General features: G+C 48.8%; 1 protein-coding gene across 1 annotated transcript; it reads right to left on the reverse strand.

Annotated features, from left to right (window-relative positions):
- Positions 1–2,258: 2,258 nt before the first annotated feature.
- ECRG4 (ECRG4 augurin precursor) lies at positions 2,259–12,346 on the reverse strand. Its single transcript, XM_046662652.1, has 4 exons — positions 11,895–12,346; positions 7,779–7,826; positions 5,669–5,826; positions 2,259–2,637 (listed from the first exon to the last, which is right to left on the reverse strand). The coding sequence occupies exons 1-4, from the start codon at positions 12,073–12,075 to the stop codon at positions 2,479–2,481; spliced, it is 546 nt and encodes a 181-aa protein (XP_046518608.1). The 5' UTR covers positions 12,076–12,346; the 3' UTR covers positions 2,259–2,478.
- Between the last annotated feature and the right edge of the window lie 4,806 nt (positions 12,347–17,152).

Raw genomic sequence — 17,152 nt, forward strand, 5'->3', positions numbered from 1 at the left:
AGTTTCAGCTGTGTACTCTTCACAAGACACAGCTAAAGCCACATGAAGATAAAAGGCCAAACCCTGGGAGAGAGAGCCCAGGCAAACAGTGACCAGAAGGAGGCAAGGATGGTCATTAATATCAGAGGAGAATTCAGGCAGAAAGCGTTACCAGAAATAAGAAAATTTGCTGCATAATGATAAATGATTCCATTCACTGGGAGGACGTGTCGATTCTAAAGTCGCGTGTGCCGTGTGAATTTGCGTACAGACTCCCATAAAGCCAGACCGGCAGAATTAAAGGAACAGTTTGTCAAATCCATCATAATAGATTTTAACACACTTACCAGTAATCAGTAGATCAAATAGACCCCCGAAAAAGTAAGAAAATAGAAAATGTGAACAGTATAACTATGGAACTTGAGCCTAATGGACTTGACTGCGTCCAATGTCATTCCTTTCAAGCACGTGTGGAACACTTGCCGAGGCTGACACACTTGGCCATAAAGCTGGCCTCAGTACACTTCAAAGGATCGCGATCTGACAGACCACGTTTTTTTTTTTACCACAATGCAATTAAGTAAGAAAACAAAGTCAATAAGATAATTAGAAAAGTCCATTCACTTGGAAATTTAACAATACATAATCAACTCATGGGTCAAAGGAGAAATTATAATTGAAATTAGAAGATTTCATCATGCAACTTTTCACATCAAACTCATGGGATATGACACTTGGAAGGAAACAGTATTTAGTGTTTGCTTTTAAAAAAATAAGAAGCCTCAAAATGGAGCTGAGATCTAATATAAATCAAAGACCCACAGATGCAGAAGGATGGAAATTAAAAGGACAGAAATTCATGAAATAGAGAAACATACAAAAGAAGAGACCAGCATAGCAAAAACTGCATGTTTGAAAAGACAAGATTCACTTTTTTTAAAGGTACAAATAAAATGAATGAAAAAAAGAACATAACCACAGGTGCTAGAGAGAAAAACAGATAAGAGGATATTAAGAACAACCCGCAACATACTTCAAAACATTGAAATAATGGATGACTACACAGGAAGACAGAACTTAGCCAAACAGATGAAGGAGAAACGCAAAGTCAGAATAATCCTTTAGCTGTAAGAGAAGCGCAGTCAACAATCAAACATGTTACCACGAGGAGAACACCACCCCCACGGGGCTTTCTCTGAATGCAACTGAACATTCAGGAAACAGACAACTCCATTCTTACACAGAGAATGGGAAAGAAAACAGTCATCAACATGAATGCAAAAATTCTGAAAAATATCACCCAACTAGAAACAATGAGTAAAAAATCATGATCAAGTTAGGTTTACTCCAGGCATTCAGTTGATTAATATTAGAATTTTCTTGATAGAATTCACCACATTAGTTAACAGATTAAAAAGGAAAAGTTCTATTATCTCAACAGAAAAAGAACATAGAATTCAACATCCATATATGACATTAAAAAAAATTCTTAGCATATTTTTGAAAGGAAAGAAATTTCCTTAACTTGATAACAGACATCTCCAAAAAAAATTCCACAAAACAGCTATAGAGAAACAGGAAACCCCCCCCCTTAAAGGTAAGGATTGGGGCTAAGATGCCCCCCCCCCCCCCCCCCCCCCCCCCGCATTTTTAACACTGCACTGGGCTTTGAGCCAGCCCAGTAGCAGTCAAGCATTGCCAGGCTGAGACCCCCTCCTGTCAGTGCAGCTGGATCTTTCACCACCCCCCATCTGCTTCCCGTCCTCTTCCCCCCTCTCCCACCCCAACACCGCTCTTCTCTTTCATTGGTTCTCTCAGATGGGTTAAATATGATGTGAAGTATATTCTTAAATCTTTCTGGAATTCATTGGACAGGATTTAATTTTTTAAGATAAGTGAGGCTTGAAATCTACCAAACGTCATAGTTTTCTCTATTATCCTTCATTTTCTGGATGGCAATATTAGACAGGTCCAGCCCCACTTCTGGGCCTGGAACCCAGAAAGCCTAGTTCTGTAAACTTAAATAATTTTCAACTAAATTTTCTTGCTGGTTTTGTATCTTGCATCTAGTGTGGGCTGGATTTTAACCCACTGAAGACCCCTGGATGAGGCCCAGGGTCTGCCTGGAGTGGTGGCAAGGATTGCCGGAAGGTCCCACGTGGGCTGAGAATGCAGAGGTGCCTCCCAGATGAGGCTTCAGCCTCAGACTTCAGGCTTCATCCAGGGAATGAAAACTGCCACCAGCTTAATTTTCATCCTAGTGAACTCGGAGACTTTTCTTTTTAACAAAATGCTTTTATTTCTATTCTTAAATGAAATGCAGTGTAAGGCACTCGCATGAAATATCAAAAGGCATTTATCCTTTGTTTTAACTTCCTTTCTGGTCACAGAAAGCGGGTAGAAAAGAACTGCTGGAATAAAGCGCAGCAGAAACCAAACGGGGCACGGCCGCAAAGAGGCTCGCCCGGCCTCCGGGCCCTGGGCCGGGCGGCCTGGCAGCTAATAGTCGTCGTAGTTGACGCTGGCCCCGTGCCTGAAGCTGTCGGGGCTCCGGGGACCGATTGCAGCATCCTCATCATAGTGACGCTGGTGGTAATCGTCGTAGTCATGTCCATTCCGATCTCTGTTCAGCCAATAAGTGATGTCATCCTCAAATTTCTGAAGGAAAAGAGAAAACAAGAGAGACTGGACTTAAGGACAACCCCCAGGCCACATCTTACCTCTGGCTTCTCTCTGGGGTGGTTCTTCAATGATTAACTACCCCGACACTAAGAATAACTCCGTGTTAGGGTACTCCTGCGCTCAGGGGTCACACAGCCAGCTAACGAATACCAATACAATGATTTTCCCCACAGGAGTACACACGCATACCCATGAAAACTTCTGTCATGTGAGTTCCAAATACACCCCAGACTTAAACAATTTTCCTCTGTTTTGGTAAATAAAACAGAATCTGCCAAATTCAGTCACAACTTGGCTTGACCCCCAGGCACCGTACATGTCTTATTGAGGCAGACACAGCCTCGTCTTCCATCCCATTTCTGTGCCTGGCCCACTCGGGTGCACACAGCAATCCTTAACAGATGTTGGCTGAGTTAAATCAGCCTCTGCGCTGGTGTCTTCCCGCCACGGGGCAGGGCATTTTGGATCCTCCTGGCGGTGACTCCTTTATCCCTGTGGTGTTGGTGACAGCACGCCCAGGAGCACTTATTCATTCCACAAACGCTTATTAAATGGGCATAACATGTCGGGCTTGTGCTGGGCACTGGAGGGCCACCCACAACAAGTAAGACAGAGTCCCTGCCCTCCAGAAGCCTAGAGCTCCTGAGACACCTGAAAACAGACACCGCAGTTAATAAAACTCAAAGGGAGGGAGAAGGACTGAAGGTGAGTGAGAAACGTAGAAAGACATTCGAGTTTACAGCCTGGGCAACTGGCCTTTGCTACCATTTTTTAAAGGAGAGACTAACTTTGCACTGGTGGTGGTGAAGATGCAGGATGAATTTGATTGGGACCCACATGGGTCGATGCTCAGGACTTGGTGAGAGATTTGTGTGAAGGCGAAAGGGCAGGAGCAGAGAACGATGGCCTGGGGAGGCGGCATGTCCAAAACTTTGGGCTTGAGGACCAATTTTCCTCAAAGTGTGGCCAGTGCCCCCCTGCACCCCAATCTCTAGGGATGCTGTCAAATGCAGATCCTCAGGCACGTCATGCCTCCTGGATCGAATTTTCTGGTGGTTGGGTCTCAGGACTCTATGTTTATTTTAACACGACTGCCAGAGGACACTGAGTTCTGAGCCCTGCGTGAGGCTAGAGGCCGTGGCCCGCCCGCAGTGGTCTTCTCCGTGGCCTTGCACGCTGGGTGAGCAGGGGCCCGACTGTGCCACGCTGAGGAGCACAACTCCACGCCTCACCTCCGCATCTTCTGAGCCCTCCCTCAGCCTTGCCTTGGAAAAGAGGGCACAACAATTCTTCTCATAATGAAGTAATCTCGTCCCTTGGTTTTTCTTTTTATAATCTTGTTTGAGGTTTTGGGTTAAAATATATTTTTTAAATAATCTTTTTAAATGTTTTATGACTACAGAAATAATGCACACTCATATTTTAAAAATTTATGTATGTGGGAGACAAAAAAAAAGGGGGATCATATTTCCAATTGCCAAAGACAACCACTATGACATTGTGATGTATTTCCTTCTGGTCTTTTCCATGCATATTTAGTTATCATAATCTTATTTGATCCTCACCTTTATTCTGGTTCTGTCATCAGTCATTATTTTAGCCATTTCCCCATGTTAAACTCTTAATACCCCATTTTCATGAACTGCAAATACTGGTAATCAGAGAAACGCAACTTACTAAAAGATGGTACCGCATTTTCATCTATCAAATAAGTAAACTTATTTTTTTAAAGTTTTCATTGAGAATATCAGATGCTGCTGAAGATGTGAGAAAATTGATGCTCTCATACATGGCTTATGGGAATATGCAATTTGACGAAACTTAAAGACCCTCAGATGTGATTCTACCTTTTGCCCCAGTAATTCCACTGGGTAGAATGTAATATTAAGTAAGGAACAAACCACACACAAAGATGCAAATAATAGTACGTCCCTGCCTTTTGGGTTGTTGTGAGTGTTAAGTAAGTTAATTCCTGTAAGTACTAGAACCATCCTGGCACAGAGTTTGGCTGTGTTTAGCTATTTGCACAGCAAAAAAATTATATTTGAGTAGCAAAAAGATAATTAGGGAACCACCAATAAGTCCAATGTTTGGAATGGGAAGAAAATGATGATCCAGCGACCTGACTGCATTTTATGCAGCCGTTAAAAATGATGTCTCTGAAGAGTTTAATTTTTTTTCACCTGTACAGTACTCTGTGTACCCCCTCTACTCACAGGATGAATCAAGGGCCTGCTTGGAAAAACACTCCCAGCTGCCCATTTGGAGATGCTCCGTTCACCTGCTCCTGGCTGGGGTGGCAGGCTGAGTGTCCGAATGGCCAGGCTCGCATCCGGCACCTGTCCCAGCCCTGCCGTCACCCTGCAGACTTACTCAGCGCCCGAGCTCTGCGGCTGCCCCACCTGCACCTGTTCCTCAGTGGGATGTCTGTGATTGGAAACATTCTCCTTCCTTACACAGTGAATGCGTCCACCCACGCCACCCGGACACGTGACTGAACCACATTTCCTGCAAATCCATTGACAAATTTTCCCAAAAACATCTGCAAAGACTCATGTCTCTTTAACAGTCACTTTTCATCTCTTTCCATTATCCCCATGGGTCTTTGCATCCACCTTGTTGTTTCTGACATTTTTTGAGGTAAAGCTGAAAATGTTTTTGGGAAGTTGAGAGCTATTTTAAGGACACCCAGGCAAAACTGTACAGATAAGCTAAAAGACTTCCCAGGAAAATCAGATCCTCGATGGCTCTCAGTCCCAGCCATCTGGGGCAGGGACTTCTCTGGAATTCTGGTTCCCAAACAAGTTGGGGGAGACTCTCGTTTGACTGCAGTGTGACAGAAAATTCCAGCTGGTGTCCTTATCCCAGTGGTAATGTAATCCAGCGCCTGGGTAGCACTGGACATGGAATGGGGACCTACACTCCTGGAGCCCCCTGTCCCCGGCCGCGCCTCCGTCCCCAGTGCACTGCCCCGCGGAGCCAGGCGTCAGCGGGAGCGCACACCCACCGCCTCGTCGAAGCCCATGTAGAGAAACTGCTGGTACCACTGCTGCACCTCCGGCCGGCTCCGGTCCCACAGCTGCCGCCGCTGGCGCTTCGGGCTGCGCAAGAATTCTTTGGCTTTGCTCTCATCCACAGCCACTGGAGTCTTGGTTGGAGCGGGTGCTGAAATGATGAATTCCCCACCCCAAAGTACAAAGAATGATTTCTTTTCCTCCTGGGGTGAATCATTATTAGATATCCCACTCCCCCAGTCGCCCCATGCATAGGACGGTTTTGACTCTCAACGTCATCCTTGCACGGCCTGTGATCATCAGTCTCCACGCTCCCTGTCAGGAAGCTCTCCTGTTTGGTTAGAGCCACGTAAAGAGGCCCGGGCTCACCTTCAACTTCTAGGGCACAGGGTAGAGACAAGGCTCAGCTCAACCTCTGCAGCCATGCCGCATGCCCAGACGCCAGGCCTCGTGCAGGCGCTAGGGGCTTGGGCTCTGCGTTCAGCAAACAACGGGATGTCTAGTGCCACGCTGGTGTGTATTCACTATATATGCAAACCAGAGAGCGCTGTGCTTGCTTTGCAAACTAGGAAGACAAAGGAACTGGAATGACCAGCCTGAGTGGGCCGAGACCAGGCCCAGCCTAGCGCTCTGGCCAGTTCCCACATCAGGTTGCTGGAACACACAGTGCCACCGTGGGCCACCACCTCTGGGCCTCACCGTCTGCCCACGGGAGATATGACTGAGTCTTGACCGGTCCTACCCTTGCTTTAGCACAGCTCCCTCGGACGTGGTCCCCACTGTTTAAAAGGCACTACCTTTGCAGGATGTGCTCAGAGAAGCGGTTGTGCCACTGCGTTTGGCCCTGGTGTCTGGCTTTGAGCCTCTGCCCCCTCATCTGTAACACTGGACTGACAGACCCTGGCTCAGGGCCATTAGGGAGGCTGCATGGGATAATGGAAGGAAAGTGCCTGTGTGTGCGCTGGTCGCATGGGTAAATATCAGAGCATTTGTTTTTTCACTTTTGATCATGTGTATTTCCCTCAGGGCCTGTTAGCACTGTTTTGTACGCAGTAGGTACTCAATATGTGTTTCTTGGCCTGACTTGAGCAAAAGCTGAAGACGTATACCCAGGAGTTGAGATCTTCTCGGCAGTTTGCTCTCTGCCCTCACCTCTGACAGGTTGGCCCCGAGAAGGCTTCCGTCGCCCCTGGTGGCCCTGAGGCACGTCAGGGCTCAGGGATGGACCAGGCCAGGCATGCTGGAAAGGTGCTGGGAGCTCCCCTGGGAGCCCCAGTCCTCTCGAGGTGCTCTGGGTGCTCAGCGGCTGTGGGGGATTTCTGAGGGCCAACTGGGAGGTGTGCGAGCAAGCGCCAGAGGGCGCATGTCGGGGAGCAGACTCGAGGCTTCTGGAACCCCGCCAACAAGGGGCAAGAACAAGTGGTTAAAGGTTCACATCAGAAACGTGGCCACACTTCCTCGTAAGGGATAGGTAACTTCTTAATTTTCCAGGTGAAGAGAATGTTCCCAGAGGGAAAGTGGCATTCACAAGACCACACAATTGGTGCCCCGGTCCGACTGCAGTGGGCCCAGAACTCACACCGTGTGGCTCCCTCACTGTTCCCTTTCTATGACGTTTTGCTGCTGTCCACCACGCTATCTTAGGACTATTTTTCACAACAGGTGTCAGTAACAAAAACGTTGTTCTGTGTAACCTCCCCTCAGTAGTTAACTGGGTATAGAGCACCCCCGCAAGACTGTGTGCACCCCACCAAGTGAAGTCTGTGCTCTAAAGGATGTGCTCTCAGTGTAGACCCATGCTCCAAAGGGCACCGCCTGCTGAACGACTCAGCGTTCAATTCACACTGTGGCACTGTTCTGTTATGTCTTAGTCCACACTGGCAGCTTTCAGAAAAACAACCTTCAGAAATTTACTGGCGATAATATTTATCTCATAAAATAGCACACCGCATACCCACAGAATAAGCTCTTCAGATCTGCTACCTTTTAAGGAGTAAATACTTCTGATTTCCCAAATCCAAGCTTCCAGTGAGCACAGTCAACACTGCCATTTCATTCAACCCAGTTACGAATGCAACCCTTATCCAGTTGGGGTTTATTTACCTTCCCGTTTTTGAAGCATCAGCTTGAGTTTATTTCCACTTATGCCACCTAAAGGAATGAAAACAGAAATCTGTTTCAGAGTTGCACTGTGCCCGTTACTTTCTCAAATGCAAAAATCAGAGTTGGAAAGGCTCTCTGAATGCCCACATCTTGATTTGGCAGCTTGGTAGTATTTCAGGGTTTAATGCTTTGCATTCTCTGCTGTGCAGCAAAAAGAATTCAGGCTGCCCCTGGCCAAAACTGGTGACAATGACCACGGCTGACCAAGGACAATACCATTTGAGCTATTCTCTAGGAAAAGTGACATAGTTCTTTCAGCCCTTGTGTGTGAGGGTCAACCATCTGCCATCAGCACCTTCCTGCAGATTGTCACTTTTCACGGTATAGCGGATTGAAGAGTGCCCCCTCAAAATTCACATCCACCGGAAACTGAATGGGAACATAGCTGGAAATAGGGTCTCTACAGACACAACTAGTTAAGGATCTCGAGGTGATAATCATACTGGATTTAGGGTGGGCTCTAAATCCAGTGATTGGTGTCCATATTAGAAGAGGAGAGGATGCAGAGAAGGCAGCCACGTGAGCACAGAGGCAGGCAGAAATGAGAGCTATGCTGCCACAGCCAAGGAACATACCTCTAAAACGTCAGCCCAGCCCAGTTTTATAGCTTGCTCCGATCACCTTACAAGCAGGCATTATTAGTACCATTTGCTGTTATTTTTATTCAGGTCTAAAAGTGTTTCTAATCAGCCCCATTGTTTGAATAGAAAATAACATGACTGGCCTGAAAGGACACACCTCTGCCTGGTGAGCTGGTCTGAGGACCCATCGAAGCCTCTGATGCTTAAGTACCACACGTGGGCTTGTCCCTGAAGGGAGAACCAAGCCCCCGGGAAAAAGCCCAGCCTCAGAACTAGTGAGCAGAGCATCCTCAGGCGTAAGGAGCCGGAGGCTGGCCCCAGGATGGAGATGCTCACGTGGTGGTGGTGCCCACCTTCCCGGGCAGAGCCTTAACCTCGCCATCCACTGACAGGCCCAAGGCCTGTGTCAACATCTGCAAAGATAGTTTTCTGGGAATAGGGGCCATGGCTTTTGGCAGACTTTCAAAAGTATCTGGGACCCAAATAAGACTAAAAACCCCTGCTTAAAGAATTTACTACGCGGTTGGAGAAAAAAACCCACATTCATAGGCGAAGGTCACAAATTGGTTGCCCACAGCTGAACTTTACCTGCAAGTGCATTTTATCAGTATGCCCAATTCATGAGTTTGAATGCCTCTGGGCCCAAGCCACTCAGCACACCCCATGGTGCACAAACAGCCACTTTACCTAGTGGCCCCCTATAGGCATTTGAATTGGAGTGCAACTGCCTTTAGAACAGGTGTGCCAGCCAGGGAACTTGGTTTGAGAAGAATCGCTAGGGACCGCCCTGAAGGACGGGGGTGGGGGGGTGGGGGTGGGGGGTGGGGGGCTTGGGGGGGGCACAAGCAGTGCTGCTCTCCCGTCCTCCACAGGAGGGCCGGGCGTCTGCAGGAGAGTGGGCTACAGCATTAGCACAGCACAGCCGCCTGTGGGAGAGTGCAGCAGTTCTCGCTGTCCATGCTCATGTAGGGCTACAGCGATGCGGCTGTTTAGAAAACAATTGCAATTTTAGGCTGCATTAATAAAAGGCTAGCATCTTGCAGAAAGAAATTAATCGTCCCGTCTCTGTCTGTCATTCCTCTGATCGGACCACCCCTCTACTATTTGGTGCAGACCACATCTCACTTTCGGAAGGTCACAGAAAACTGGAGTTGTGGTCAGAGAAAAAGTCCAGGGAGCAAAGGGCCCAAATATGTGTCATATGAGAAAAAATTAAGGGAATTTAGACGTTTAATCTAGAGAAACGAAGCTTCTGGGAGGAGAGCTATGGTTCTAAGGGGCCACTGGGCCATAGATCAGGGTTTCCAACACCTGGGCCACCACCCAAAGATGGAATAAGTCGCTCCAAGGGGTTCCCCGTCAACAGCTGCTGGAGGCAGCTGAGCCAGAGTCAGCAGAGGTAAGCTCCTGATGAGGCTGCAGTGTAGGGAAGTATTAATTAGATGGGGGTGGGGGGCTACTCTTGAAGGCTATACTTCCGTTCCAACCTCAAGAGTCAGTGAGGAAATCTATGACGTTTGCCAAAGCGGAAGGATACTTTCCTTGGCACTAATATTAGCATTCGTTAATGTCTTCACATTTGTCGATCTCCAATAACTCACAGGGTCTCATGTATGGAATTAAGTATTGTTCCTCCATCTGTGTGCCTTCTGAAAAGCACTTAATAATTAATAAGTGAAACGTGGCCTGATGTTGAAATAGACATCGAGTTTAGGCATTTGCGATGAAGCTGCAATTTCTTGTAGCAAATCTATGTCACTGCGACTCCAGAAAGGAAAACCTCGCCAAACTCAGCTATACAACTGAAAAGTATGGACAAGTCCTCAATTATGAATTATTAATGTTGCCACTGTGCCAACTACTACACATTGAACTATAAATATTAATACACATAATCAGACACCAGGCTAAATTTGTTTGAAGAAAGGAATAAAGGACAAATGAATAGCTGAGATTTTTTCCTGTAATATGGATTTTTTGACCCCAACATCATCAGTCACTATTTCTGAGCTGCAACAATAGGCACTCCTGAATTTATCAAATCTAGTTACCTGACATTAGCTCTCCCAGCAGACTCAGAATTGCAGGAGGCCCCTTTGAAGGTGCTAACTAGTAATAAATTGATCAAGAAGGGACAATGATCATTTTCTCCACTAAATGTGTTTGAGCTCCATAAAGAACCACCTTTGGGACTTTCTATAGACATAAAGATTTTTTTTTACATCATAAGGACTTTCACATTCCAGCTCAATGATAATATTTTAACTGACTCCTATCCCCACATTCTTGGTATGAACGAAATAAAATACAAGTCGTCTACTTTGAAGGAACGGCTTATAGCCAATGCTCACTTGCTTTGTTCGGATGTGCTTCTTAGAATGGGAGGAACGAAGGGGAGAGGCAGGTAAATCGTTTAAGGGGAAAGTATTCATCAGCTGCCCCTGTGGTGGTAATTTAGGACAACAGTAATCCTCCTCAGGGACCAGGTCCCCTGCTGTTCTGGCACCGGGCTCCAACCCCAGGGCTCCAGCTGCGGCCTCCCCACTCCCCTCCACCAGGAGCTGGGGCGTCCAACCTGTTTGAATAAGCAGAATACAGACGCTGAGGCTGCGAGGGAGTCCTCCCCCTGCGTTAGACAGCGCCCAGCTACTTTGTAGTGGGCAGAGCACCGTCTCAGGGACTTGGGCAAGTGACCTCGTGCCTTCCGACCCCAGGGCTCTGAGCAGCGGATCTGAGGTCCCCACACCTGCCTCTCAGAGCTGGGAGCCTCAGAGGGCTCATGCGTGCACCAGGCCGCGAGGGAACCAGCAAGGACCGAGCAAGCAGGAGGCAGCACTGCCAGGACAAAACACCCCCTTCAGATGGACCTTCTCAGGGCGGGTCCGCCGAATGTCGGGGTTCAGCTGTCTGTACACTCACCAAACCGCTTCATTTGGGGCGGGTGTGTGAACGCGCACATTTTATAGGGAACAAACCCGGGATTGCCAATGGACTCACTGAGGGCTCCACGAAGTAGAGGCGGCTGAGCGGTTCTCCTTTAAGAGCGTTCCCCCATCTGGGATGTGAGGCCTGCTCCAGCTTTGCAGACCTGGAACTTGACCCAGCTGGGAAGCGCCTGGAAGAGCAGCGCCCGAAGGGAATCTCGGCGATGCCGCCTTTTGGCTCCCTCAGTCCCGGAGGGCGCCGCCGCGTAAAGCTCCCAGTAGCCCAGTGCCCCTTCCGTTGGTCCAGGAACACTTCTCGCCCCTCCTGCGGACCTTCAGCCCTCATTCTTTCCAGGGTTATCACGCACCTCTAAGACCCTGCCCTTGACCCGGGTACTCTGCCTGCCCAAGCGCGCTACTGCCCGCTCGTGCAAGTGCAAAATGCAAGACCCCTATCACCCCTTGGCCCTTGCCCGGGCTCAGGATGAGTCCCTACGTCCCCACCCTGTGACCGATCTCCCTCCCCAGCCCCCTGGCATCTCCCCACTTACCTGGGCCCAGGCACAGCAGCAGGAGCAGCGCCAGCGCGGTCATGGCCAGGACGGCGGGCCGCGCGGAGGAGGAGGCCATGGCTGCACCCAGCGGGCAGGAGGGAAACGCGCGCACCGTGAGCCGCTGCGCAGGAGGACTAGGCGCGGGAGAGAGGGGCCTGCGGGAGGGAGCTCCCAGCATCCCTGCCTGGGCGGGACCCGCCGGGCGGGCGCCGAGCCAACGGGCCGCGGGCCAAGGGGCCGCGCTGAGCGGGGCTCCGAACTTCCAAAGCCAGGGATGCTCGCGCTGCTGGGCCACCGAGGACCGCCGGGGGCGGGGCGCAGGGTGACCGGCGGGGACAAGCGGGGTTCTGGCCGTCCCGAGGGGCTGGAGGCACCAGGAGAGAAAAGGCCTTCCGGCCCCGGGAAGAGATGGGGATGGACCGCCCGGTGCCAGATCGGGTCTCGCCGCCTCTCCCCCGCCCCGCTCCCCGCTGGCCCACTGCCCCGCTGTTCTCAATCCTCCCCTTCCTCCGCAGCGCGCCCCTCCTGGCGCAGGGCCTTGCTCCTGCCTTGGATTATAACGTGGCCTCTGGAATTTCCTTGCTTCCAAGGCTGAGCTTAAAGATGCCCTTGGCAGCTCTGTGTTTTGTGGTATTTTGAAAGACTCCACAGTCTGGGTTCAGAGCTGTAGTCCAAGAAAACCTCTCACCCCAAACTACTCCAACAGGAAAGCCTTTCATGTCAGGGGTCCGTGAGCTCCGTAAGTGTTCGCGGAACAAACGCGTCGCAGGCTGCGCTAAGTAATCTGCGCCCGCTTCAGCGACACTAAAGTGAGGCCCAGTGAGAACGCGCAGGTCCCATCCCAGTACCAGGCCTATTCAAGTTAGAGGACTCATGAAGGGCCGTGTGGTGTGGTGAAGGAAAATTGAGGCGGGCTTGTCCCAACTGACCTTGAGCCGGTCACCTGATTCATCTCTCCCAGTGGTCTAGGACAGGGCGGAGCGATTGAAGTTGCCTGTAGGGACCCTTCCTTGTCCGATCTGCTCTGAACTCAGCTGATTACCTTTTCTTCCTCTGGTCTCTCACTTTTTATACCTTCCAGGGGTAAATGCTTAGCGTCTGACCGTATAATTAGCTCCCCGAGTAAATGTAGTTGGATTTCTCCGGCAGACAATGCAACAAGTATGTTTCTACTTAGCAAGCAAAGGCAGACGATGGCAGCTAAAGAAACGATGTGACGTGGATCTGAGAGAGTCACAAGGACTCCAGCTGCACAGGGTCCCCAGGAGACACAGAGAGGCTGAAACACGAGGTTACACATCAGTGGTTGCGGGGAAATGATTAGGGACCTTGAGGAAACTGTGGAATAGGGAGCAGGATGGAAAAAAGCAACTAAGAAAAGCGATGTATTTACTTTTGCCCAAGGATGAGAAATTTGCTATTTGGAAGAAAACCAAAGCACATAGAAAACCAGTGTTCTGTTTGGATGGGTTAGAACACAGCCTGAAGATCTTCACGGCAATCTCTCCTTTATTCTTGCGGATGGTCCCCTCCCCCCGCATCTCCATCAGTGCTTGCTTTTAATGTGCGCTTACTTTCCCTCTGCTCACTCAGGTCTGGTCGGAGAGAGGCTGCGCAGCCAGGAGGACGGGAGCCCCTCCCTAGCTCATTTCCTTCTCCGTCCTTTGGAAGGAGGCCGACATTTCACGCCCTCCCACCCAGCCCTCCCCTTTGCAGCTGAAAAGGCAGAGTGGCGATTCTACTTTGTTAATTCAAAGATCCCAAGGGGGAAAATGTCTGCTTTAATCAGCTCATACAGCTGTAGGATTTGAAAACAAAGTAAATATTGAATCCTAATTTTCTATGAGCCTCTATTTTTTTAAAATCCTGATTACTGTTTTAACGTAGAATTGGTAAGACAAATCAAGTGTCCTACAGAAAATTGTTTTAAAATAATCGCCAATACGGTGAGAAAGCATTTCCTGAGGATTCGGCCCTGCTTCCTGTCCCCAGGGAAGGGTCGGAGGTGAGCTCACTCACCTGCCGCCTCCGCACTGCTCTGTCCACACCGGGTCGGGGAGCAGCAGCACCCTCCACAGGAGGGACAGCGAGGAGAAGACGGAGAAGATGAGAAGACGTGGCCGGAAGAGTGTCCTGAGGGCGAGTCTTCTGTTTGAAGCGAAGTCTGCACTTTCTAACCCAGAAGATGGAAGTGGCCGCCGTCTGCTGAAAGGACCCGTCTGGTAGCCGCACAGCTTCGATGTTCGCTGGAATGTTTACCCGCTTTACAAACAAGAGTGGTTTCAGGAGATTTACAGTTCCCAGATGCGTGGCACATCACACAATGTAAATAATGATGGAATGCGCCATCTGCGCCATTAATAGAGATGGCCTCTTCACGTAAAATTTTTATTAAGATATAACATAATACAGAAAAGTGCGGAGATCCAATATGCAACATAATGATGAAGAAACCACATTAGCATCACTCCAGGGGCCCCTGTCCCTCCCTGCCATGTGTCATGGAACATAATAGTTTAGTTTGAAGAAAGCTTCTTTTAAAAACATTTCATTTGTCCTTGATTTTCATTTTCTTAAAAAGAAAAAAACCCTCACAACATAAAGACTTATGGTTACCAATAGGAACACTGATTAATAAAAAGAAGTGTTAAAAGCGTAAGATTCATGACCGTGTCAATCCAGTTCAGTTCAGTTCAGTTCAATTCTGTATCAGTATCTGTTTCTCAAAACGCTCACTGGACATTCTCGCCTGGACAGTATTGAAATGCCGTTGGCTCGGGGGTCCTGTCTGCCTCACGTCTTGTGAGTCGTACTTTCTCAGCACTAACAGACCGGCACAGACACGCTCATCTACCCGTCTCGCTTTCATCCACTGCCCGCCACGCTGAGTCTAGGCTTACTCAGATTTTTACTCAGCAGGGATTATTTAAAAATTATTTTCTTGAGGTCACATTGGTTTATAACGTTGTGTAATTTCAGGGGTACATCATTATATTTCAGCTGCTGTATAGACTGCATGATGTTTACCACCAGTAGTCTAGTTTTTCGTGTTTTTTTCTTTATGCTGAGGAAGATTAGCTCTGAGCTAACATCTGTACCAATCTTCCTCTACTTTATATGTGGGTCACTGCCACAGCATGGCTGATGAGTGGTGTAGGTCTGTGCCTGGGATCCAAACCCGTGAACCCAGGCCACCAAAGCAGAGCGTGTCAAAACTAACCACTATGCCATGGGGCCAGCCCCACCAGTACTCTAGTTTTTATCCATCACCATACATATGTGCCCCTTTACCCTTTGCCTGCCCCCCACCTCCTTCCCCTCTGGTGACCACTAATCTGTTGTCTTTATTCATGTGTTTGTCTTCCACATTTGAGAGAAATCATACGCTGTTTGTGTTTCTCTGAGTTATTTCACTTAACATAATGCTCTCAAAGTCCATCCACATTGTCACAAATGGCACAATTTTGTCTTTTTTATGACTGAGTAGTGTTCCATTATATATACATATGCACCACATGTTCTTTATCCAGTCATTAGTCAATGGGCACTCGGGTCGCATCCAAGTCTTGGCTGTTGTGAATTATGCTGCAATGAACATAGGGGTGCATGTATCTTTTTGAATTAGTGTTGTCATGTTCTTTGGATAAATACCCAGAAGTGGAATAGCTGGATCGTATGGTATTTCTATTTTTAATTTTCCTAGAAATCTCCATACTGTTTTCCATAGTGTCTTTCTCTCCACCCAAACATGGAAGGGTCCCATTGTGGAGGAGGCCGGGGAGGAAAGGCTGCTTTGATCAGGCCCCCATGGCGATCACTGCCACTTCTTTCAGTAAGAGGTTTGAAGGTGTGATGCAAGTCCACGTTCCCACAAGGCAGTAACCAATGAGTGGGAGGTGGCAAGGGCCACTCACTCTGCCTTCACAGGGGCTGCTAAACTCAGATGCTCCAGTTGCAGGCACTGTCAGTCCTTGGTGTCGAAGTTCCTTTCCATTTGTTCAACAGTGTTTCCTTATAAAACACTAACGACACATGAGGTGCTGTGAAAGTCCTGTTTACCGAAATCCATCATCCCCTCAAGTACATGGCTGTTCTTTCTCCCTCTGCCAAAGCTGGTCACACTCTTTATTCCAGAGTTTCTTAAACTTAGTCTAAAAATCTTGAAGTGCTTGGTAATGCGCATTCCTGGGCCACACTCCCTGGAATTCTGATCTAGTCTGATTCTGATTGTGTGGGGCCCAGGAGTCTGCATTTTTAAACAAAGAGGTTTCTAGGGGATGCTGAGCTGATTGCACCCCGAGACCACCAGCGCCCTCAGCTCTCTACCAAACTCGCCGGCTTCCCTTGGCCTCCGCCTGGCCTTGCTCACCCAGCAGTGTACATTTGCTCCCTGTTTACTGTGGCAGCCCGGGGACTTTGCCTCTATGATGTGGCACAGTAACTCAGAACGCAGACTGCAGCTTCCAGTTCTCTCTGTGTTACGTGCTAGCGTGTGAGTCAGGCACATGTCCTTCCCAGGCCCGGTCTGTGAAATGGAGGCAATATTATCCAGCAAGTTGAGATAAGAACCCCAGGATGTACAGAGCCAGTGATGCAGTAAGCACCCGGCAAATGTTAGGAGTGGTGATCGTTACCAAAACTCCCTCTGTTCACAGTGCTCTGACCTGTGTGACGCCTGCACGCGCCTTCCCCTCTCCTCACCCTCCAGCCAAGGTCAGGTGCTTGGGAACCTTCATTTTGGATGGGTCCCCGTCCACCCCACACGTCACTATCATACATTATCAGATGGACCTTCCCCAACAGCCCTGACATGGCGCCCCCACCTCAAAACACTGCAGACCCAAGTGGCCCTCTCTCTCACTTGTAGTTCACAGGAAATACAGCGCTAGAAGAGCATACGAAGTGACAGACCCGGCGAGGGTGCCCTGAGCCGAAGGCACAAATAGTGTGAGAAAGAGCGCAGGGCCTGACTCGGAACGGCCACTGATTCCAGAGGCCTTGGAGACACACCGACCGAATGCAGTGTTGGACCCAGCTCGACTCTGCCTCAAACGAACCAGGAATAAGACAACAAAGAGAGAAATCTGATCATGGACTGGTTCCACATTAAGATTGTTCTTTTTTTAGGTGTAAAAATAGTTTTACAGTTCCTTTTTTAAGGCCTCGTCTGTTAGAGCTGCATACGGGAATATTTATGGGTAAAATGATATGATGTTTGGGATTTGCCTTAAAATATTTCAGGAAAAAAGACTCGC

The sequence above is a fragment of the Equus quagga genome, chromosome 5, assembly GCF_021613505.1.
Source record: "Equus quagga isolate Etosha38 chromosome 5, UCLA_HA_Equagga_1.0, whole genome shotgun sequence".
NCBI classification, from domain to species: domain Eukaryota; kingdom Metazoa; phylum Chordata; class Mammalia; order Perissodactyla; family Equidae; genus Equus; species Equus quagga.